We start from the raw sequence: 23777 nt of genomic DNA on the forward strand, positions 1-23777 counted from the left end.
ATTTTTATTGAAATACTGGAAGTATATAGTTTATACTGTCAAGCCCAGTATGTTCTCGAGTATGCTCTAGGTGGAAGCGGTCAGAGGAAGCAAGGAGTGATATGAACTACTGTTGTTAAAACTTGCAGGTTGCTGCTAAACTTGACGTTTTTTGTCCTTGACATACCAATCTGTTTTTTTGGTCTGGACTGGTAGAGAAGATTTCTGTGACTATGGTTTTGTTAGTAGCTAAGTGAGTCTATTAGCTTGCTGCCAGGGAAACAGCAAAGGTTTTCTCCTTCTTCCCAGCTCCGTGTTTTGTTATCCCCAGCCTGCTCTGATGGTTGGTTTTCTGCTGGGATGGTGAGTTAAATCAGCTGGGGGTTGGGGAGGGAGTGCCAGAGCCATACCAGCTTAGTAGCAGGAACATGCATGCAGCAAGAGAGAAGTGGAAGGAAATGGATGTGAGGATAAAGTGGAATTTTTGCTTTTTGAAAGCAGCAAGTCATTATGATTAATTCAAGCTGTCTTGAGTTAGACCAGAGCCTAACTGTTCTCTGTCATCTTTGTGCAAATTAAGGACCATCAGAGTAACCGCATCGAAGGTCCTAGTATGTGACATTAGTAAAAGGGAAGCAAAAATATGGGAAACTAGAATTCAAAGTAGAAAAATAACAAAAGTTGAAATTTCTGATAGCTTTTGGCTTTGGAAAAGTGCAGCATCCTGTTTTAGCATGTGTGGTTTAATATGACTGCTGTTTTATTGTCATGGGGCAGGATTAGGATTCAGTATGTTGATAGAATTGTTTTGCCCATTGGAAGTTCAATGCTGGGTGAGCATTAAGAATCCTTGAGTCTATCTGTACTTATGCCTCATCTACCAAATTGGTTTCTGATACAGAATTTCAGGACACTGTGTTCTGTGTGTTTAGTATTTCTCAGCTCATTCATCTCATTTTTTTACCTCAGTCAGACAGAAACAGTAAGGAGGAAGATCTTTTTATAGGTCATGAGCCGCATCAAAACCCTCTAGAATAGGAGCCATAGCAAGGATTGTTTTGTTGAGCAGCCTGCCTTTCATTAAATTCCCATAAAATTTCTCTTTTATCTTCTACATTTGCTCAATAGAAGAAATGTAATGTGCTTGCTTGTTTTCTCTCTCTTTTTAAACACATGAAAACTAGCAGCATGTAGCCACAGATTATAAATTGAGAATTTAGATTAAAAATACTTTTTTTTGTATTTAGAGTTGGGGGTGCTGTGGTGTCTTGGCATGATGTTTCTTTTCTGTGTGAAGTCCAGTTCACTTTCAAAACTGATTTCTCTCTTCCCCTCCCGCCAGGACTTGCTATATTAAAACATGTGCTGACACCACGTGTGAAGGCAACTCATGTAGCTATTGACACAATGAAAGACTATCTGGATGCGGTGTATGATGTGACTGTAGCATATGAAGGTACTGTGGACCACAAAGGGCAAAGAAAACTGGCACCATCTATGACAGGTGAGTTGGTGTTGATTAAACATGCTGCAGTCATATGCTTTTTCATATACAAAGCCAGCTTCAGTTGCCTTGTGATAATCTGAAGATAAAGCAATCTTCACAGTGCTTGGGGATTTAGCTGTCTTGCAAGCCATTGGTAGGGCATACTGGTGCTCTTAGGAGTTAAAATGAACTTGAGGCCCTTGGCATCTGGTGCCATTTACCTTCATGTTTCTTCTAGCCCCAGGATTTGGGGTGGTTTTAAATTCTCTTTCTCTCTCCCTCTATGTTACATGTACACATATGATGTAGTTGCTGAAATTCTATATATTTTAAAGGAATGTGCAGTAATGTATTCTATTTGTATTTTTTAAAATTGCTAAACATATCCAGTAAGGTTACAAATGCTTAAAAAGTATTTTATGCAAATGGCCTTCACTTGCTGTAGTATTTTAAACTGATTATAGCACCTTAAGAGATTGGGCTGTATTAGTTGTACATTCCTTCAGTAAACTAACCAAAAATAAGTTTTGGGGCTGCTGTTGGGGGAACTTCTGCGAGAGAGAGCTTGGGATTGTTTTTTGCTGCTGTTATTGTTTGTTGGAGAGTTTTTCTTTTACCTTTTTTATTTTTTTTATTTTTTCCTCAGGTAACTCATTAACTGGCACCATTAATGGAGGGCCAAATGTCATGTTTCTTTCCAATTATAGCTGATGCAACTCAGCTGTATTTGTCCACCATTGTCTCTTGCCATCTAGCAGTAGGTGATACTTGTGAGTCTTGTGCTGTACTGATACCAAGAAAAAAAAAATAGTTCCACAGAACTGTTCAACCTTTGGGCCAAGGGATCAGTGTTGCTTGCGGGGCCGGCAGGCAACTTCTTAACTAAGAAGCTGGTTACTCCTCAGTTGCTCCTCAGCTGGTCTTGTGTCACTGTGGGCCTGGGACTTAATCTTTCAGCTGCTAAAAATACCTCATAGTGCAGCTGTTCACGTGTCCCGTTAAAAGGTGTATCTTGTTGAGGTGATATATACAGTTCACATAAATTCCTTCGAGATACTGGTTACTTAGATGTTCTGAATTTGCACCCTATTTAAAAGGTCTTCTGAATAGATAACCAACAGAACTGTTAAGGCTGTATTTTAACTCAACATTTTTGTTGACCTGTAAGTTCTTAAGATGACTTTTTTTACATGTACTTTGTTCCAATCGGGTTTTTGGTGATTAATTATTGAAAATGCTTTTCTATATTTTACTTCTTTTATTTATAATCCTCTTTGGACTTGCATTTTACAGATTTTATGATTTAATTTTTTGTTGTTGTTTTGGGTGGTTTTTTTTTTTTAATAACTTATGACCCTCTTACAGACTTCCTTGAAGACTGGCACCTTCCCTTTTACCCTGTCAGACAGTCATTTTCAAGAGTCAATTCAAAACAAGTAGGGTTATTTCCCCTTCCCTGCAGCATCTTGTTTTGTGACTTAATTAGTAGCTGGTTTCAACCATTCTCATGCTGGACTCTTGACTGCCTGATGGTTAATTAAACTGTTAAAATGTAATTACCTAATGATAAGATGGCAAATGTTCAAATTCCTTTCAAGACCTCTTCACCCGTTGAACCTTACAATTTGTATAAAACATGATATAATTATGTAAACAGAACTAACAAACTGGATTTCCCTGCTGGCTCTTTTGTTTCCGGTGTCAAGTGCTAATCAAATGATTTGGGGTGACTGCTCCCCATCCAGCCTTTTCAGGACTCCACAGCAGTGACTCACTCTCTGGGTGTATCTTTCAGCTGCCCTTGCTGTTAAGGTTGGGATATTTACTGTTTCAGTCTTCGGTAACAATAAAGCTAGTAATGCAGAATGAAGGGCAGCCAACCAGTTGTTATCCATTACAGAGTAGATGATAAATGAAATATCCATCCAAGACATTCCAAATTATTGTGGTAGTCACATATATTCCATGTAATATAAATTACATAGATTAAAGACGCTTTAGAAATTACAGAGCAGAGCATATTTGTCATTCTTTTAGGCCCTCCAGACACAAAATGGAAGAAAAATAATTTCTGTTCTAAAAGGTCAAGATCATCTCACCGTTTGTTCTGCAACAGTCCAACATTTGGTCTGTTCAGGGATATGATGTAACAAGAATTGAATTATGAATTATTATGCATTTAAGATACATGAGATGCATTTCAGTTATAAAATGACATTTTCATCTGTGCATTTCATACGAGCATCTCATTTGTGTCAGTGATGAATGAAAATTTTGTTTTTCATTCTCACCAGAACAAAATGGCAATACAGTCCTGGTAATTTTTAAAAGATAAGGTTGACATGTCTTTTTCAATCTAGCAGCTCTGATTGAAATTTATTGCATGGAAAACAAATTTCTGATAAACACAATTTCATTTGAGGACTGTGTTTCTCATAGTATGACATTTCCCATGTGAATGAAATCTAAATTCCACATAGATAAAATGTGTTCTCAAGAAACACATTATACTTTCAAATCTATAAATCTCTATTCCTCAGAAGAGCCTGTGCCACTCCTGAAAAAACACATATTTATCCAGGGACATGGTTGGCTCTTGATCACTGTACTCAGTGGTAGGCAGAGGCGGTTAAAAGGAACATTTCAGTGACTGAGATTAGTCCTACCACTCTTTATCTGAGAAACTATTTTAATAAATTTTAACTGAAGAAAGCTTTTTTTGGGGGGGGGGGGAAGAAAAAAGGATGTTAATTTCATTTTAAATTTGAAATACAGAACTCTCACAGTAAATAGAATCTATCTTAAAATTGATTATTTTTTTCACTCCAGCAAGCTGAAATATCATAACATTTACTTGTTCAACAGGATTGAAAAAAAAAAACATAGTTTGCTAGCATCTGGAAAAAAGATATTCACAATCCCTTCTGCATTAGTGCTTTGAGTACAACACAGAATGCCAGGAACATCTGTTAACGTGGTACCTTTTTAAGCCCAAGCAAATTGTTATAATATATCCTTTCAAATATGTTGTACTTCTTGTTACTATTTATGCATTTTAATGTTTTGTTGGCACTTCCCAACTGCAAATTCTGTTTGTTTTAGAAGACATCAAATTTGATTAGTAATTTTAGACAAGGATGTCACTTCTAGTTACTGTTTCACATCCAACTGTGATGACTACCGGTTGCAACTTTTTTGCTACCATTTATTAGTTATTCATTCCTTTTTGTTCCAGCAAGTTTGGATCTTAGTACATTACCAGTGGAAGTTTGTCCACATTACAATTGTCTTCACATGGCAGCCTTTCCAGAGAAAAACAACTTCCTGTAGATTTCTCCCGTCATGCTACTAAAGATGTTTTGTCCAAGTCATTAATGACAAAATATGATGGTTCTGCTTAGGGAAGGTTATGCTGCTAGATTTTTATTTGTGATCCTTAGACTGAGATCCAAACGATTAAGTCCATATTAATCCATATGATTACATGGGTGCAGCAACACAGCTTAAGTGCAATTCAGGCACTAAATTCTGAAAGAACTGCTTAGAAGGGACAAGAAAAGAAAAACTGTTTTGTGCTGGATCTGTTGATCTTCTTTTACTACACTGTCATTAAATAAAAAGTAGAAATAAGCTTGGGAAGAAAGAATGACAACCTAGTGTTCCCCCCTCCAAATTAATGCCTTAAGTGTTCATGTCTAGCCTTGCCTGGTGTTAAGGTCTCATGAGATGTGGGAAATGTTGTCATTTTTGCACCTAAAAGAGCATTATGTTCACATTTACATCTTTATTATTCTGCCTGAAGGTTTTAACATAACCAGATGGTATTTATCTGGCTATTGTGGATGAAAGAGTGTGTGAAATAGCAGCATGTGACAATGGTAAACATTGAATAAAAATAGAAAGTACATATAGACTCTGTCTTAAAGAAGTCAGAGGAATTCCTGAGAATTGATTCTGTTGTATATCAATTCCAGAACAAACAGTTTGAAAGCATGTGTATGTGTGCATTTCTGAAAATCAGAACATCACTTTGATCAGTATAATTTGAGGAGGTCAGAGTGGTTTAACTTCCCTGGGGGAAATTACGCTTTTCCAAATGCTTATATTTTTGTTAGGACCCAATTAGACAGTATAGTACAGAACAATAGAAAAGAAACTGGAGCAGTAGAAACCAGTCCTAGTCTGGACTGTGGCCCAAATTTGATCATATCCTTTGTCTTTTAAGGTCCAAAGAGAGATAACAAGCATATGGTTACAGATATGTTGAAAGAATTAAAAAAACTAAGTTAATAACCTGAAAAAGAGTAGTAAAAATTGTAAAACAGTAAAAGTAAGATTTATAGTCATGAAATAACTATTAATCTGTTCACATGTCTGCTAGTTGTAATGTTCTTATTACATGAAAAAATACTGAAAAGTTAATGGCAATTAATTTAGAGCATCTGAAGAAAGGATATAGATTAAAATTGCATTTGGATGTCAGCACTGGTGATATTTGAGTCAAGTGTGGGATGGCTTTTTGAATGTATAGTAAATCTCATGTCATGGACTTGTCATGTTTCATGAGTTCAAGCAAAATTTAAATAACGACCTTTTGTATTTCATAAAGTAAATTTTCCATTTAAAATTTGGAGTAATTTTGATAATAATAGTTGGCAACATAGTTCTAATGATATTCTGTCTTACAGTTTTACTTATATAAAAACCTTCTAAAATCAGTCTGAGCAGCATGAAAAGTTCATCTGGTAATTTGTAGATGGCTTATTTGAAGTGGTACTTTGAGCGTAGATTTGCACATGTGCATCAATATTCTGCAGATTACAGTATGGCTATATTATGTAATGCAAAATATTTTAATACCTTAATTAAACATTGTACTTCTATTGAAAATAATGACATTTCACTGAAAAGTAATATCAATGGGAACCTGTGTAGGCTTTGTTGTAGTCCTTTATTTTCTCTCTTTCTCTCTCTCTCTCTCTCTCTCTCTCTCTCTCTTTTTTTTTTTTTTTTTTTTTTTTTTTTTTTTTTTTTTTATGAACGAATAATGAATCTGTAAAGGTCTGAGCTTGAGTGTAGCAGAACAGGTAGCACCTCTGTTTCTTTACCTATGCTGTATATATTTGTTCTTTAAGAATGCAAAGACTGTTTTGGTGAACTAGGCTGTGTAAGCACTATTGGTTTTTATTGAATAACATCTTCTTTCAGAAGACAGCTTACAATGACACTGCCTGCTCTTCAGTGCTAATACCAGTATAGGAGACTATAGGAACCATTTTCTAATAATAACTTAATGAGTGTCATCCTTTAGATCTGTGCATCTTGAGGAAGGTACAGAAATGTGATGATCTACATTGAACAAGAGTTCTTTTCTACTACTTACATGATTTTGAACTGTCATATCTTCCCCTCTGCTTTCCTCTCTCAAAATTGAAAAGTCAGTCTTTGTAGTGTCTCCTTGTTTGTAAAGCAGTTGCTCCATCTCCATAAACACTTTAGCCTTCTCTAACACCACTACATCCTCCTTGAGACACAGACACCAGAATTGCACACAGTATTCAAAATGTGGACTCACAATGTTTTTATATATCTGCAGAGTGACTCCCTCTGCCTTCTTCTCAGTATCTTTCCTGATGCTGTCCAGTATTTGGGGCGATTTTTGGCTGCTGCTGCACAATTGAGTGGATGGTTTCAGAGAGTGGTCACTGATGACTCCAGAGTTTGAACCACCAGTTCCAAGTAAAGCATCATGTAGTCATGGTTTGGATTATTTCCCTACATATATTTATGCTGGGGCTCAGCTGCTACCTTTCCCTCCCTGATTGTTCAGCTTTGAGGTCCTTTAGGAGTTCCTCACTATCAGCCAGCATTTGACTACTCAAAAGAGCTTAGTATGTTCTGAAACTGGAGACTTTGCTGTTTGCTCCCCTCTTTGGGTCATTGATGATGATGAATAAAACCAGTGCCAGCATCAATCCCTGGAGGACCCCAGCTGCTGTATCTTCTCCATCCTGAAAAGTGACCATTAAGTCCCTGCATTTGCTTCCTATCCTTAAGCAGCTTTTAGTCTATAAAACATCATTTCCTCTAATCCCATGGCAGCTTAATGTCTTTAATAGTCTTCAGTGCAGAATCCTGTCAGGGGCTTTATGAAAATTCAGATATATCATGTCCACTGAACGCCCTTCATCTGCCTGCTCCATGACACTGTTGTAGAAATCCAGCAAATTGGTGAGACAGGATTTTGCTTACAGAATCCATGCCAACTCTTTCCCAGCAGACTGTAATCATCTTTGTGCTTAGTGATCTTACAGATTCTGCTTTCTTACCCAGAGATGTCAGAATCTCTGGTCTATGTTTCCCAACATTATCTCCAAAGCCCTTATTTGTAGAAGGGAAACTGCATTCTTCTGTCACAATGGCTTTTTCTAATGGTAGGTTACACATTTTTGTTTTTAAATTTCAGATTTGAGGGCTCTTGGATGAATGCTGTCTGGTTTTGGTGACTTCCTGACAACTTGTTTATATAGTCTTACTAGTTTCTGTCTGTTTAGTTCAACTCAGTCTAGTTCCTTTGAGTGAGTGGTACAAAGAATGCAATGGGTGTAGGAATCTCCCCAATATTTTCAGTAAGAAAAAGTAGTGCAAAGAATAATTTAAGCTTCTCTTCTGTGATCTTATCATGCTTTTTCTTGAGTGCCCCTCTTCACACTCTTGTTATCCAGCAATTCCACCAAGTCCTTGGATGGCCTGCTGCTTTTGATGCATTTAAAAAAACATGTTGGAATCCGTTACAGCATCCTTTGCAAGGCAGTTTTGAAGTTCCTTTTTAGTCCTCTTAATTTTGTGTTTACATTTGACCTGAAGTGTTTTGTGAGTTTCTTTCCTCACTTGTACAAGCTTTCCATTTCTCAAAGAGGAGGTTGAAGTATAATGGTAGCCCCTTTAACTTTCCCATTAAGCCATGCAGTGGGTGGGGTTTAGCCCACTTTTTGTTTTGTACTGTTGCTTGTATTTTACCTGGGTTTCTAATACAAGGTTTTTTTGATGTTTTGGCTTTTTTTTTTTTTCCTTAGCAGCCTTTAGGCTACCTCCCTTTGGACTGTACCTTTTAGAATTTTTGACAATTTTTTTAACATCATTTCCTTGACTGTGTGTTTGTGTGCTGGATTTATTTAGCCTGGGCTAAATACAATGCTAAACCACTGTCTTTACATCACTAAACTTAATTGTATTATGATTGCAGAGCACCTCTCACTAATACTATGTGCACTCAAGACCACATCAAGAAAGGTGTCTCTTCCTGTGGGTGCTCCAACCAGTTGTTCCAGCAAACTCCCTCCCCACACACACCTCATCCTGGTAAAACACTGATGCAGTCTCTGTAAAGGTAGCTGCAATCTCCCCCTTCTGCTACCAATCCTGAAGCTGTTGTTTAGCTTAACATTTTCTCATCACTATCATCCAACATATCAGGAAGTCATCTAATATATATTTTATTTCCATCCACAAGGATTTCAGAGTGCTTCTGTCTTCCAGTACTATTTTTATGCTGTTACACTTTATATAATCCTTAATACATACTGCCATTCCCTCACTGTACATCCTATTTAGTCATTTCTATAAAGCTGGTAGCCTGGTAATGTTGTACCCTCCTTCAGGGTCACTGGGATGCCTATTTTATAGAGGTAGTCATCTGATACCACACATTTTAGCTCTCTTGCCTTCCTATTTAGGCTTCTAGTATTGCTATAGAAACCTTTTAAGTTTTGCCTTCACCCTGTTGTTTAATACTGCATGTGCTAGACTATTGGCATTGCAGATGGTCTAATTTGCCTCTGTCATTTATTGTGTTGTGCTTTTTATTTCCCTCCTGGCTGTTTTAGAGGTATGTTGAATTTTAGCCACATCCATCTCATATATTATGCAGTATTTCTGAGAATGCTATTCTTTGTGTCCCAGACTTGTCTCCTGACTAGAAGCTTGAACTTAGCCTCCTGAACATCCCCCCTGTGCTTCCCTTCACCCCTGGTACCAGCAGGTACCAGTGCTACCAGCTCCTCAGTTGCATCCTCAGGTTAACTTGTCAAAAAAATCTTCACTGTACCTTGGATGTCTGCTTTTCTGTCTAGTGTTGTTTTGCTATACCACCACTTTATTTTGTTAGTGCAAGCAGTGAAATAGTTTCTTGTCAGCTTAACGTGAGGTGATTATAGATGTGAGGCTGAGAAACACTGCAGCTCTTAACATTCATTTTGCTAAATGATTGTTAATTTGGGGTGCTGCATAAATGAAAGCAGTGAGATTTCTTTCTTTGGGGAGGAAATAATTTACTAACTGCTTCTGTGACTGAACATGTAAGTCTAGGCTAATGATTTTAAAAATTTTAAAATTAAAAGAGGAGAAAGCATCTACAGTTCACAGAGGAGTGTGCCTTTGCTATCATGTTTTGCCTGTAAAACTATAGTAACAGAACATCGTGTTCTGGTGTGTAAAGAGATATATTGTTACATGTTTGAAATATGAGTTATTTTTAATAAAAATGCATTATTCAGTTTTCAGTCTCCTGTGATACCACTTTCACTTTATTGCAAAAATTGCTGAAGTCTGTTAAAATAGGAGAGAATGGGAGCTGTTTTATATGTGGACATCATTATATCAGGCTTCGGTTTGTCCGTTTTTAATTTTGAAGGACTGTGGCAATAATTATGTTGCAGTAAAAGAGCTGACATAGGAGGTTGAAATCTGAGTTACTTTATTGCTGTCGTAGTTAAAGTGCATTTCAAAATATACTACTTAAGTAATTGAAAGCTGGAATGTCTGTTTAAGGTAACATCACTGTCACAACTTTCTTAAGAGGTAAAACAAGTAATTTGGAGTGGTGCAATGAACTTTCGTGATAGCACTAAAGGAAGGCTGGTTTGAAGCCATTTGTAAGTCCTTTCTGGGCTGCAGGTATGTTTGTGCTTTGGAGCGTCGCTCGTTTCCATACTTTCCCCAGTAATGCTGATAATTCCAAATAGAATTAATTGATTTTTTGAAGGTTAGGAATTAAAAACTGATATAATTTTGCCAAAGTCCCAGCTAGCAAAACACTGCAGGCAAAGTGCTTGTTCACAATTAAAAATTCTGAGGAATCTGATTCCTTCCTTGGAGGTTGTTGCAACCTTTTTCATTAATCTAAATTCTGCATTGAATCTTTCAGTACTGTGTTAGTGTGAATTCTCTCCTACAAACAAAGGGTTGGGATTTCACAGTTTAAGAACAAAAATGCTAGATCCATTGTATTATTTTAAATTCCTGTCTTCTACTGTGATTGGTGCTCAGAAGTATTATAAATATTTTGCACTCGTATCTGTTACTTAGCCAGAAGATAGAATATTTTATTAATGAACTATCTCCCACATGAAAGACCATCCACTTGGCTCCCACATAAGCTGTTAATGTTCATTTAACCCAGATCATACTTGGTTCTTGATTGACTAACACTGTCCCCAATATCATATTTGATTATAATACATGGTTTGTACTTATGCGTTGTCATTTGAAGGAAAGTTCAGGCTTGTTTGCTCCTCCTGTTAATTATAACAAATTCTAGCAAGTTCAGGGATCTGAGAAGCCTGTCAGATGCTGGCCTTAAGGGCCAGTTTCCCTGAAGTTGGATGTAATTTGCACGTAATAAATGACTTCAATAAGATTTTGTTTCTTAGCTTAATTACATAAGTCTTTGGGGAGTTAAGCTGATGTGAAATTAAGAGTCATGGGACCACCACAAACCTTTAGAGGTTGCAGTGATAAAATCCAGCTGTTTTTTCTCAAAAACAACCACCAAATAAATTGTTCTTATCCACTAGTGTTCTTAAAAGATTGCAGTGACATTGTTAACCTAAAAAAAAAAAATGGATTAGTTGCATTAAACACTGAAATGAATTGCATAATTAAAGACTAGTCAGATTGCCTGACCAGCTTGATTGCATGCATTACAACATCATCTACAGATGTACTGGATGTCTGGGCTTTGGACAAAATGACCCTAAATTGATGACTGGTAATCTTGATTCTCTGTAAGGGGAGTATCAGGTAGCTGCAGATCACACAGCCCTTGCGAGGCTGTACTCAAACTGCAAGGGTGGGTAAGGCAGTGAAGGATGATACTGGATTTTGCATAGGTGGGAAACTAAGAGGATGTTTTAGGATTTTCACCTAAGTGGATTAAATTTAAACTAATTTAAGAAAAATAATATGGAGAGTAGTAAGAATCAACTTGGACTGGGACTTGGGTATAAGGTAGAAAACCAGGAGCAATGCTTAGATATTTGTGGGGTTTTGCTTACTTTCTAAGCAGATTGGTAAAATGGCTAAATTTCAGACTCTGGGAGGAAAGTGTTTCTTTTGAACTATCTGTATCTTATTTGTTTCTTTTGAACTATCTGTATCTTATTTGTTTCTTTTGAACTATCTGTATCTTATTTGTTTCTTTTGAACTATCTGTATCTTATTCGTTTCTTATGAACTGGAGCTTATGGGTGATAATGCCCTCTATTGCTATTTTTAAATGACCAAATATCAATATTTAAGGAGCGTATCAATAGTTTTAAAAATACCATATAACTATTAACAGTGCTATTATACGACTTAGATTTTTGCTTCTTTTTTTTGTAATTTTCTTTAATAATTTATGACTGGAATTAATAAATAACATTAGGAAAGAGCTGTTTGTTCCTATTCAGAACAAACTATAACATGAAGCAATAGAAATGTATATTGTACAATGCACAGAATAATGTTTTAAATATCTGTTAAAGCTAGATCTTGAGCCCTTCCTGAGCATGCCTAGCATTGTAAAAATGAAGTGATAGATACACTTACATAGATGCTTTTTATAGGAATATCTAGTACAAAAAAGACCTTATAATCCAGCTCCCAGGCATTTGTTTTCTAGAATACATTTTTGCATATTTTTAGAATGTTCCACTTAATACCACTCAAAAGAGGATGTGTACATCAGTGTACATTATGACCATTTAAGATAAGGATGATACCTCTGTAATCTTAAAATACTCATAGTGTGCTTTTAGGTGTTCATATAGTGAATGACCTTCATATGGTGAAGGAAGGCCTTAGTTTAAGAATCCTATCAGATAGTGTCCTTAGAGAAACAGACCTGGAGAATCCTTCCTTCCCATAAAATGCAAGAGGAAAAGCCTGCTGTCTGATACATGAACACTGTTCACAGGGTGGTTAGCAGAAATACTGCATGTAAACCTGAAAACAGAATCCTATGCATATGGTAATTCTGGTCCTCCAAGTACTTAACTTGCCCAGCATCTAACAGCAGCAGCTTCCTTAGCTGTAGCTCAGAGACTGCTTGGCCAGAAAATTTTAAAAAGTAGCATATTTAATGGCGGTTCTGTTTGCTGCTTTGTAGCTAGGAGGTGGAACTGTTTAATGAGAGCCCTCAGCCATTTCTGGAGTTAATGGTGTGTGGGCCTTGTTCTTTTGATGCTAAGGTGCTGTTCAGTGAAGGACACTGCCTGAGGACTGGACAAAACTGCATAGAGCACCTTATAAATGTCTGCATCAAGTTGTCACAGGACTCTGCTGATCTCTTTATCTCATCTTCTTTCCTCCCCCTCTAACAAGCGCACAAACACATTTGCATGAACTGGCTTTTAAAATTCTTTAAGGGAATTTCTAGCATATGATAAGGATTGCTTTGACAGCAAAGTCCTTAAAAATGAATGATTCTGTAAAGAAGAACAACAAATGGGAGGATGTCTGCTTTGGCAGACTAATAAAGATGTACGGGCAGTGACAATTATTTTGCACAGTAATTCTTCAAGATACCCCTAACAGCTATGGGTCAAACTCTTCTGTACGGCTATGTTCCTGCCCAAAGAAAACATCAACAGCCTAAAGGGACCGCCCAGTATGTGTTACATTTGTTGCCTATATGTGTCGTAGGAAGGCACTTCTAATCCCTTTCCAAAATATGAAGATTGTCCAAATGTCAAAGTGCTTCCATCCTCCCATCGTGCATGTTTTTCTATAAGGATGCTGTGGTTATGGTGTTAAACTACTATATTCGTCGCTACTGATAGATGCAAATTATTATCAATACACAAAACCTGGTGAGTTTTTCATCCCTCATGCAGTAATTTTACCAGTTGTTAGTTGTAAGAAATCTCACAAGGCTATTTGAGTAATGGAGTTTTGCTTGTAACTGGCTTGATGCTTACTTAAGGATGAATTTGAGGAGCTGAGAGAGGGGAATTGCAGTAGGCTCGTCATTAGCTTTCTAAGACTGTACATGACAACAAAAAAAAAATGAAGGGAGGCAAAATGAAAAGCAGCATTTTGTTCCGAGAATATCATTTGCCCTGTTATACATTTTAATTATAGGTTATGACTTAAATTGAAACTTACTTCCTTCTGGAGATGCTTGGGGAAACCACTGTAATTCAGAGTCTGTCATCCACGAGCAGCAAAGTTTAGACACTTTTTTTTTTTTTTTTAAGAGGTTTACTAGCTTCAGTCAAAATTGCAGGCTCATTAACTTTCTGACATAGAAGTAGCTGCATCCCATGTTACAGAATGGGTAGATTACTACTGAGGTAGAGGTGTAATGTTTTCAAGCACAGCATTTTATAGTTAGCAGGGTGCATTTTTGGACAATTTTTCGTGCTGCACCTGACAGTGGGCCACATTGCAAAAGCATGAAAGTCAGAGAGCTTCAGTTCGGTAAAGTGCTCAGGACCCAAACATAAAGAAGAAAGGCTTTCGAAAACTGAAGTTAGACTTCCAAGTCACTTACAGCTGCAAGGTCAGAATTTCAGAGTATTTTAGATGAATGAATGCTCTGCCGTGTTTCCATGACTCAGTTCTGTTGTTTTGCTCTCTTTTTAGAGTTTCTTTGCAAGGAATGCCCAAGAGTTCATATTTTCATTGATCGAGTTGAACTGAAGGACATTCCAGAAGAGCAGATGTATATGAGAAGGTGGCTTCATGAACGTTTTGAAATAAAGGATAAGTGAGTAGCAATATTCAGAACTTTCTCTTTCAAGAAGCTTGCTTATTTCTTTTATATTAATAGAACACAATCTAGGATGTTCTAGGTTCATGTCTGGGGTCAGAGTTGTCCACCGTAGTAAAAACGTCAGGGAGAGAGTGTGGAATACAAACTGTTTTCCCCATTCAGAATTGATTGTGAAATACCCCTGGTGACAAGTAAGTACGGTTCCTCCATTAGTGTGTCCTCAAGACATGACATTCTTAGGGAATCTGTGAGCAGTGCTTATACTTAATAAATATATATCTGGTTAAGGCCTTCATGGGTCTTGTCCAGGTCCTTTCCAACTTGATTCAATTGTCTCTTTCTAGGCTTTCCTCTCTTGGCAGATCCTCCTAAGAATGAAAAGCTATTAGTGAATCTGGTGATAGACAGGTTACGTTCGCCACACCTAACTCTATACCTGTGATTTTTGTGTTACCAGCTGCAGAAGCTGAAGAGCTCTCCGAAGGCCTCTACTGAGCTATTCAGCAAGTTAGTAGTCTTGTCCATTGACTGTACAGGGAACCAAGGCAGTCCCAGAGTGCTTTAAATTGTGCATTTGCTAATTGGGGAGGTGCCAAGATCAGTCAATGGAAAGCACTAAACACAGAAGTGAACACCTAACTCGGCTTTGTGGCTGGCACTTCTTTGCTTTCTGACTTCAAACTGTTGATCACGCTTTGGTTGGAGTTGCACAGTGTGGATATTTTGTGCAATAACTTCATGAGTAAAGCTTTTGCTCAGGAGGTTGGGATTCCTGGGTTTTAGGCCCTCCTTAGCCAAAAAAAAGCTGTGAATCCACTTTTCAGGAGGAACTTTATTCGTCTAAATACTTTCCATTTATCTTCTTAGAGCTGAGTCAAGCATGGCCAGGAGTGTAAGATTCCTAAGGCAGACAAGCAAGCAATAGAGGAGTTTGATTCTAGCCTAATAATCAGTATACTGCCAAAGTGTTTCTGCATCTTCTATCAGAGAGTGTTTGGATAAAAACAGAAGTGACCCAGAGATCCCTGTCTTCACTGGGGAGAATTAGGCAAAGTGGAAGTTTTGTCTGTCCACCTTTGAATTGTGGCAGAACTCAAATGCCTGGTTCAATCCAGCATCTCCAGATAAGGTCACTAGTGAGCATTTGTGACAGATTCTAGGGGTCTTTGTGCTCCAAAAGGGAAGGGTCTGCTGTTTGTTTCTTTTTTAATGTGCCTGTGGGATTTAATTATTATTTGATGGTAGTTTCATTTGCCTTGCCTGAAGTCCAGATTTAGGGAGCTGAATCTGCATACCTTCTAAATCCTGAATACCTGTATAAGTAAGAGATTTGCCAGTTCTTTAGGTATGTTCTCTTTTAAAATTCCACTGTTGCCACTCCACGGAAGTAAATGAATGGATGAATTTGACCCATGATCTTTGAATCCATGTAAAAGTTGTTTATCTGTAAACATGGCATTATTACTAAAATGTCTCCGCAGTTCAGGATAACTACTTTTTATTTTCGTCACTTCCAAGAGCCAAGAATGTCTTAATTTCATTTTACAGACAAGGAAGTGATACTAAAATAAGTGGCTAGTCCAGTGTCCCACAGGAAGTCTTCTGGTGCAGACTAGCAAATTTGAGCCCTGATCATCTATGTCTCATTACAGATTCCTGTTGATTGGAACATCCAAATCAGCATAGCAGGGTACCAAAGCAGACTGTCACGTGAATTTAGAGATATTTAAAACAAAAACCCAAATTTTTTTTAAATCTATTTATTACTGCTTTTTAAATACAAGAGAAAAAAAATACCACTAAGCCTATGGTTTAGCATTTTACTCTTACATTATTGACTTCCAAAATATTTTGCATGTTATGAGCTCTTGTTGTATTTATTAGTTTGTAATCTGAATACATTTTTTCCCTCCTTTGGTTTTCAGTGGTTAACTGTATGGTATTTTATCTTATAGTATTGACCAATACTGTGGGCTTATTTGCTAAGTGCTGAAAGAAAATGATTCTTTTAAACTTTTATATTCAATGTTAAAATTATTCCCGTATGAAAAAGCTGCTTTTATTGCCCACAGGGGTTCATGCTGAGTACTCTGATTGTGTAACATTGCTTTGATGAATACAGCATATTCTTAAAACATGTTCATTGTTTAAACTTGTTATAGATGAGTTGCTGTACATACTGTTGAGCTAAATTTGTTATCTAATGTGTGATTAGAAACAGTTATTGAATGAAAGAAAATGACTTAAAACTTCCTATACTGATGCATAAATTTGACCATCTACTTTTGTCTGCTTATAGGTTATTAATAGAGTTTTATGATGCAAAGGATTCTAAAAGAAGAAATAAGTTCCCCGGAAAAGGTGTTCATTCCAAATTAAGCCTCAAGAAAACTTTGCCATCTTTGCTGTTTTTAGGTGGCCTGACTGCTAGTATGCTTCTGACAGAATCTGGAAGGAAACTTTATGTAAAAACATGGATATATGGGACTTTAATTGGCTGCCTGTGGGTTAGCATTAAACCATAAGCAGATGTTAGTCTCCAGTCAGTGAAATGTGCTGTCTTTTCTTGCACATTGCACCAAAATTTTCCTGAATTTATAGTAAAAAGAGTGTAAATAAAGCCTTATTGATTGAACATTGGAAATAATAGAATTTGTGACTTAAGCCTCTGTGTCGTTGGTCTGGAGAAAATACATGTAGTTTTTTAAAAACTGATACTGATTTTTGCTGGAAGAATGACAGATAAACCGAGTTACATGACAAATTGTTTTTCCTATGAACTAACAACCATCTCTATCTGCAAAAGACTGATGAAGTATGAGTTATGCATAAGGGAGTCTTAAGTGGACCTGTGAATGTATTTACAGAGATTAATTTAGGGTATATATTTATTCCTCTGATATTGATGTTGAATTTTTGTTACTCTTTGGTGCATTGCAGCAGCTCAGTTGCATCTATCCCAGCTGTATCGCAACTAAAATCAAACTTTTTTTTTTTTTTTTTTAGAATTCTGCTTTTCAGTTTTAGATAAATACTTTGTTCTTTAAAAGGGACTACGTAAACTGGCAAATCATGAGATGTTACGTGAGTCAGAATAAAATGTTCCTGAGAACGGCTGTTCATGGGGAAGAAGTTCTGTTTATCTAGTGCATGATCTTTTGATTATGTTACAATATTAGCTGATTATTTTACATATGCAAAACATTAAATTTTACTCAGCAAACAGCTTATTTTGCGCACCCTGTATTTGTGCGTAAAAGGAATGTATGCAGTATAATGAAATGTTAACTTTTTAAATGTGGCCTAACCAGACTGTAGCCTACCTTGTTGTCTGAGTTGTCAATGGCTTGTTGAAAGTTTCAGCTAAGCTAATAGAACTGTAGTGTGTATGTGCCATAAGTAGCAGTGAACATTCAGAAGTTTCCTGTTACCTCCTGTTATCTGGAAGCAAGCTTACCTAGTTTTTTTAATGTATAGAATTACTACAACTTCAGGAGTATGGGTTATGGTAACAAGGAACATTCAGAGTTCCTGCTAAATCTGAAGCATGTGCCTTTTCCTACTAACCTGATTTACCCTAATGTTTCACAATCTGGAAATCATCTTAGTGTTGTAATATCACACTAGATTTTCAAATCATTGTAGGTGATGCAGACTTCAATTGGACTGAAGTTATGGGGTTGATTATATATGACTTGCATGATAGACTAATAGTGAAAGAAATGCATATCCTATCAGTATTTCACCTGCTTGAAAGTATACTTTAAAAAACAAAATCAGCAAACCCTTATTATCAGAAGGTCCGTGATTCCCATGGCTGATATATTTGTTGGGGAAATGACATTTCCTGATATAAAGGGAATAGTCTATATACAGCAGTGGGGTAGGAAGGAGGATGTATTTTATCTTCTTTCATTAGAGAATCAGACTCTATGTATCAAAATGAGAGAACTAGAGAATATTTTTATACTGCACTTCTAAGCTTTAAATGTGTATCTCTTTTTAGCTTCAGTGGGCTTTGTCTTGCGTTAGAGCCCATTAATAGTTACAATGATATGTCTCTAAAAATCGTAACTCCGTTTTTCAGATTCCACCATTGCCAGTTAATTAAAGATACTGCTTTTACTGTGTGTTTTTTTCATATAATTTTGTAGAATAATTACAGCTCCACCTTAAAAATCTTTCAGTACAACTTTCAGTTTGCAGTTCTGCGTCCTTCCATAATAGATTTTTGTCACTGGAGTTATTTATATCAGTGATTGATTCAGGATATGTTGATGAACCATGTTAAAAACAATGACTGGGAACAATGTTGAAAAACAGTATTGTTATGAGGCTGTGAAACCAGGAAAAAAAAAAGCCATTTTATGTAACAGCCAAATGTGCTCCCATATAATTCTTCCTATTCTCAGCTGAATATTTCCAGTGGGTATGACCAGAATGCAACGTTCCTATGTTAGTTTTGTTGATTTTTTGAATCCTGGAATGAAATTTCACTCTGACATGATTGAATTTCTTTGTAACAATGAAGAGTAACGTTTAATCATACATCAAAAATAAATGCCAACTGCTTAACTCATTTGTAGAAAAATAACTGCTGTTTTGGAGAACCTAATTACCACAAAATGTTGGACCTCTCTTACTGTTTAACTACTGGGAATATAATTGACGCAATGCAACAAACCAACAGGATGTTTATTTTGAACATTACTCTCCATGTTAATCGTAAACAATTTTGGTTTTTTGCAATTAATTTATAAATTTTTGAAACTGTAATTTGCTGGTGTATTTGTTATTGGGAGTATTACATGCTATTTCTTAATATGAACTCATATTAATTTGAAATATTTCTTCATTAAAAGGAGAAGAGCCAGTGCTCATTCAACTTTTCTGTCCTGTCTACTTGTTCAATTTTTTCTGCATTTTTATGTCTGTAACTTGGTTAACAGGAACTGTCTACAAAACGGCTACATATGTGGCTTTAAGTCCTTGATGGAAGGATTTGTGTGAGAAGCAATCATTGAAAAGAAGAACACCTTCGCCCTTTTTCTGTGTAGCTAAAATATTTTAGAATTTTGATACATCCTGTAGAATCTAATGCATCATACAGCCAAGCTAGTCTGGTTGGAATAGCTTCTCAGCTATAAATAACTGCACCACTTGTTGCTTATTTATAATGTTTGCTAACATGTAGTACCATGGTGTTGACCGGGCATCAGCCTCCATTGTGCTAGGCCTGTACAGACAACACTGGCAGGTAGTGTGAATGGACCGGACAGCCCCCAGGGATGGGAAGTGTATTGCAAGCAAATACGGGAAGAAGATTGTAGCAGCCAAAGCCACCTAAGTTTCCATGACATGTTAAATCTGAGGAGCGACTTGTATGCTTAAAAACTTGTCTTATTTTTCCAGCTGTATCAGTGCACCTAATAAAAGAGATTTCCCTCCACACAAATATTGTTCTGTTTGTATGCATAAGCCATATGTAAACCTTTTATATTCAGCAACACCTCCACTATGCACTGATTCCACAATCTTGTATGTGTTTACTTTTGTGGAAGGAATTGGGTTAGTAAGGAAGGGATAACTTACTTAATGGAGAACATTTAAAAAAAAAAAAAAAAAAAAAGAGAAAACTAAAGTGTGAGTAATGCTACCATGAGGAAATGTCTGAGTAGGATATCTGAGAAGATCACTCTGTAGAAAGAAGGGAAAGACCAGACAAAATTATAAAGTTCTCTGAAGCTCTTTGTCTAATCTTTGGCTTTGTAGCTACTTCACCCTGCTGCAGTCTTCTGCTAACTCCTCTGGAGTGTTTTCATAGTGTACTGCTAAATACTTTGCTTTTTTACCTTCGGGTGAATATAGCATACCTATAAAACCATTTGTGCCATCACTTTTTTTCCTGCATAAAAATTGACCCATGATTATTTTGGCATTTTAGAGGGTCTAGAATAGAATCTAATTTTCAGAGAGAGGGAGGTAGCTGTTTCAGGAATGGATATTGAGGGAGATCAGGAGCAAGTGTGGGATCTCTGGTTTAGTGTTGTTAAAGGTGATAAAGGAGACTTCTCTCCTTCTCGAGGAGGGCCCTGTTCTCTAAATAAAGGATTCTCTTAATTGCAGAAATTTCAGGTTAACAAAGCCCAGAAAGTCAATAGAAAAGAACTTAATATGTTTAGGATCTTCCCACCTTCCTTATAAAACCTTTAAAAAGGCTTTTCCTTTATAAATATGGAGACCACAATTTACTCCTAAGCTGTAGTTTTAAGTCACCATTAAGCAGTTGGCTCTCATGACAGGGTTTTAAGTGAACATTATAGGGTTTCTCTTGTCTTCATCTTTTTTCTTAGTTCCTGTCCATCTTGTTAATTTGGAGCTCTGTGGTCCCAGTGAAAGAGATCTTGACATCCTGTGTAATAATTTGCTAAGCATAAGACAAAAAAAAGTTATTTTAATTTTCTAGAATGGCAAAAGTTATGCAACTAAAACAATGTACAGCAATCTAGTGAGTGAAAAGCTGTGATAATCTAATACAAAAAGATTAGAAATATGTAGACCTCATCAGGTCTAATCACATTTGATTGACTCCAGGGAAGATTAGTCTTTCATGTAAGGGCAAATTTCCCTGTCAGTGTGGTGCATAATTCTCCTTTCCTTTTTTCTTTCAGTCCTAGATCTGTACCTCTATCCTTGATTCCTTGGTTCTGTTCTTAATGAGTCCCTCATCACCTATGCTTGGTTTTCAGACACTGGTGTGAATCTCAGATTTCCTTCTTTCTCCTCCATAGCATAAAGTATTTGCTTATCTGTGTTCAACTAGATAAACTGCTAATAGATCATTGACACTTATCTTCATGCAACATTTTCTCCTTTTGAGGATTGGTGAGCAAAGCCTCCTCTGCTTGTGAAGAGGCTGAAATCTATTGCTAGTAAACTGTGAAATAGATTTTGCTGTTCAGATTGAGGTTCCTGGTAAGTCTATATTAAATACACATTTCAGCAGGACAAGAGGGGAATTCCATCTACTAATGTTCCACTGACTGACAGTTTGCACAGCTGTAAGTAAATATAAAGACTAGAACCTACCTTAAAATAATTACTTGTTTCTGGTTCATATTTATAATATGAAAAATTTATTAGATATGCTTGTACAGACTGTATTTTGCAGCCATTGTTTCTTTTTTATCTTGTATGGGAATTCAGTTTTCAATTGAAATTATGATGCCTTCTGTTTATGTTCTCTGCGTGACTAATTCAAAACAGAATCATTTTAACCTATTCGCCTGATTATGAGGCAAGCCCAAAGATAATACACAGGACACAGATGTTTAAACGCAGAAGCTGCTTTTACTTGCCTGCCCCATGCAAAGCAAGTGGCATCCAGACCTGCTGTTCTGAGCAGCTAGGTCCATCACAAAGTATGTGCAGATAAACAGGTCGCTCAGATCTCAATCCTAAAAGTGTAATACTGAGACATGACTCACCTAGAGGTGCCTGTATGAAGTGTTTAGGAGAGAGGCATGTCCTAAAATCCACTCTTCTCTGGAGTTCAGCTGAGTCAGGGTCACAGATGATGGTTGTTTGCAAAGTATCCACAACTCAGACTTCTCTCCAGAAGGTCCAGCTTTTACCATTCTCCTTTGAAAAAGTAGGTCAGGGCTCGTTCTTATTTTGAAGCATAGCTGGATGAGGAATTGCAGGGTGATAAATACTTCATCTATAGAAGTCTAGTCATTGGAGCAGGAAATAGGAGATACAGTCTGAATACTCTCCTGACCTGAGGAAGACCAGAACTGCAGCACTCTTCCATCACCACCGCCACCCTTTACTTAGGTAGGCTCTACCAGGCTATTCTGAGTAGGCAGGCCTTTCATCTCTTTGGGGTGTCTCTGACAAAGACCAGAAAAAATTTCACAACTCATATGGCTATCATGATTGTCATTAGTAATTAAGGTATTGGCTGGGTACATGGACTTCTGCATTCAATACTGCTCATGGCTATATCTTTACCCAAAAAATGCCCTAGGGACAAAGTAGAACCAAAGATCCCCCCACCATGCTCACACAGCTGTGCCAGCAGTTGTATCCTAAAGTCTGCAGCCACCGCATGAGAAGGGGAAAGCTTCTTCTCTAGCACATCGCACTCTTGAAGTACCTTTCTTTGCTCGGAACAAGCCTCCGGTGACATGGGTGTACTAGCAAATGTTATCCTCAGCACCCCTATGTCTGTTTTGGTCCTGTGTTGTCTGTACCAAGACTCTCCTTCCCCCCGCTTCTTTAGAGACTCCCACGAAAGCTGAATCTGCCAAAGTGATTTTAAATTTCTGGACACAGCAAGCCTCTGGCCTTCCCAGCTGTGCAACTATTTCATCCAATTGGGACCACAGGGGAAATTGAGCTAGAGAGAATTTAATTTGCGATTGGCCAAGATGTGAGAGTTAACACTGTAATGATCACAGTAAGTACTAAATGCTGTACAACATCATTAAACACAAATAAAAGAATATGCAGAGTTCTCAAGGCTGAAACCTGAACTTAAGGTATTAAGTTAATTGCCTCTTATGCTGTGCACATAATAGTCCCTGGTTAAGACTTTTGCTTCTGTTTTAGCAGGCATTTACATCTGCTATAGTTTAACTTTTCATTTTTAGTAGAATCATTATTGACCCAGAAAATGGCATTGCCTTTACATTAGGCTGTCCTGTCCTGTGTCTACATAATCTATATTTTTTGGCTTTCTTAAGCTAAGAAATCTTCCTTCATTGTCACATGAGGTATAAAAAGGTTGGATTGACATCGAGATGCTTTAATAAATTTCTGTTGACCACAAAAGATTGCATTATTATGATCAGGTACTAATGAATGTTGAAAAGCTTTTTTTAAAAACACCCACAGTTTTTTGTAGGGAGGGAGGATAAGGAATTAAAAAACAGAATTATTTCTTTCTGAAACCACAGACCTGTAGATAGAACTTGATTCCAGTCATAGACTCACCTGTTTTTCTAATAATGGAGAAATAAAAATAGGTAAATAACATAATTCACCTTGCTGTTTAAAAAGATGTAAGAGTAGGAATAGCTGAAGAAATTGTGTTTTTATTGTCCAGAAAACCAATGGTACTCCAAACAGCTGACAAATAATTTTGCATAGCTAAAGCACTACTGCCAGTACAGGATATGGTATTGTTTTCTATGTTTAAACACTAGTAAGAGATTGTGTATAAATATCCTGATACTGTCAGTTGTATTCCTGTTCTATGACAAGATAACAGAT

At 36.9% G+C, this 23777-nt stretch overlaps 1 protein-coding gene across 2 annotated transcripts in view; it reads left to right on the plus strand.

The window, feature by feature from the left end:
• AGPAT5 (1-acylglycerol-3-phosphate O-acyltransferase 5) overlaps positions 1 to 19390 on the plus strand; it is a 61515-nt gene extending 42125 nt beyond the window's left edge. For both annotated transcript variants that reach the window (XM_026097020.2, XM_064508544.1), the window contains 3 exons: positions 1322 to 1483; positions 14372 to 14495; positions 16801 to 19390. In XM_026097020.2, the coding sequence (XP_025952805.1) occupies positions 1322 to 1483; positions 14372 to 14495; positions 16801 to 17026 (512 nt within the window). In that variant the 3' untranslated portion in view covers positions 17027 to 19390. The remainder of the gene's footprint in view (positions 1 to 1321; positions 1484 to 14371; positions 14496 to 16800) is intronic.
• Positions 19391 to 23777: the final 4387 nt, after the last annotated feature.

This window comes from Dromaius novaehollandiae, chromosome 3, assembly GCF_036370855.1.
Source record: "Dromaius novaehollandiae isolate bDroNov1 chromosome 3, bDroNov1.hap1, whole genome shotgun sequence".
Lineage (NCBI taxonomy): Eukaryota > Metazoa > Chordata > Aves > Casuariiformes > Dromaiidae > Dromaius > Dromaius novaehollandiae.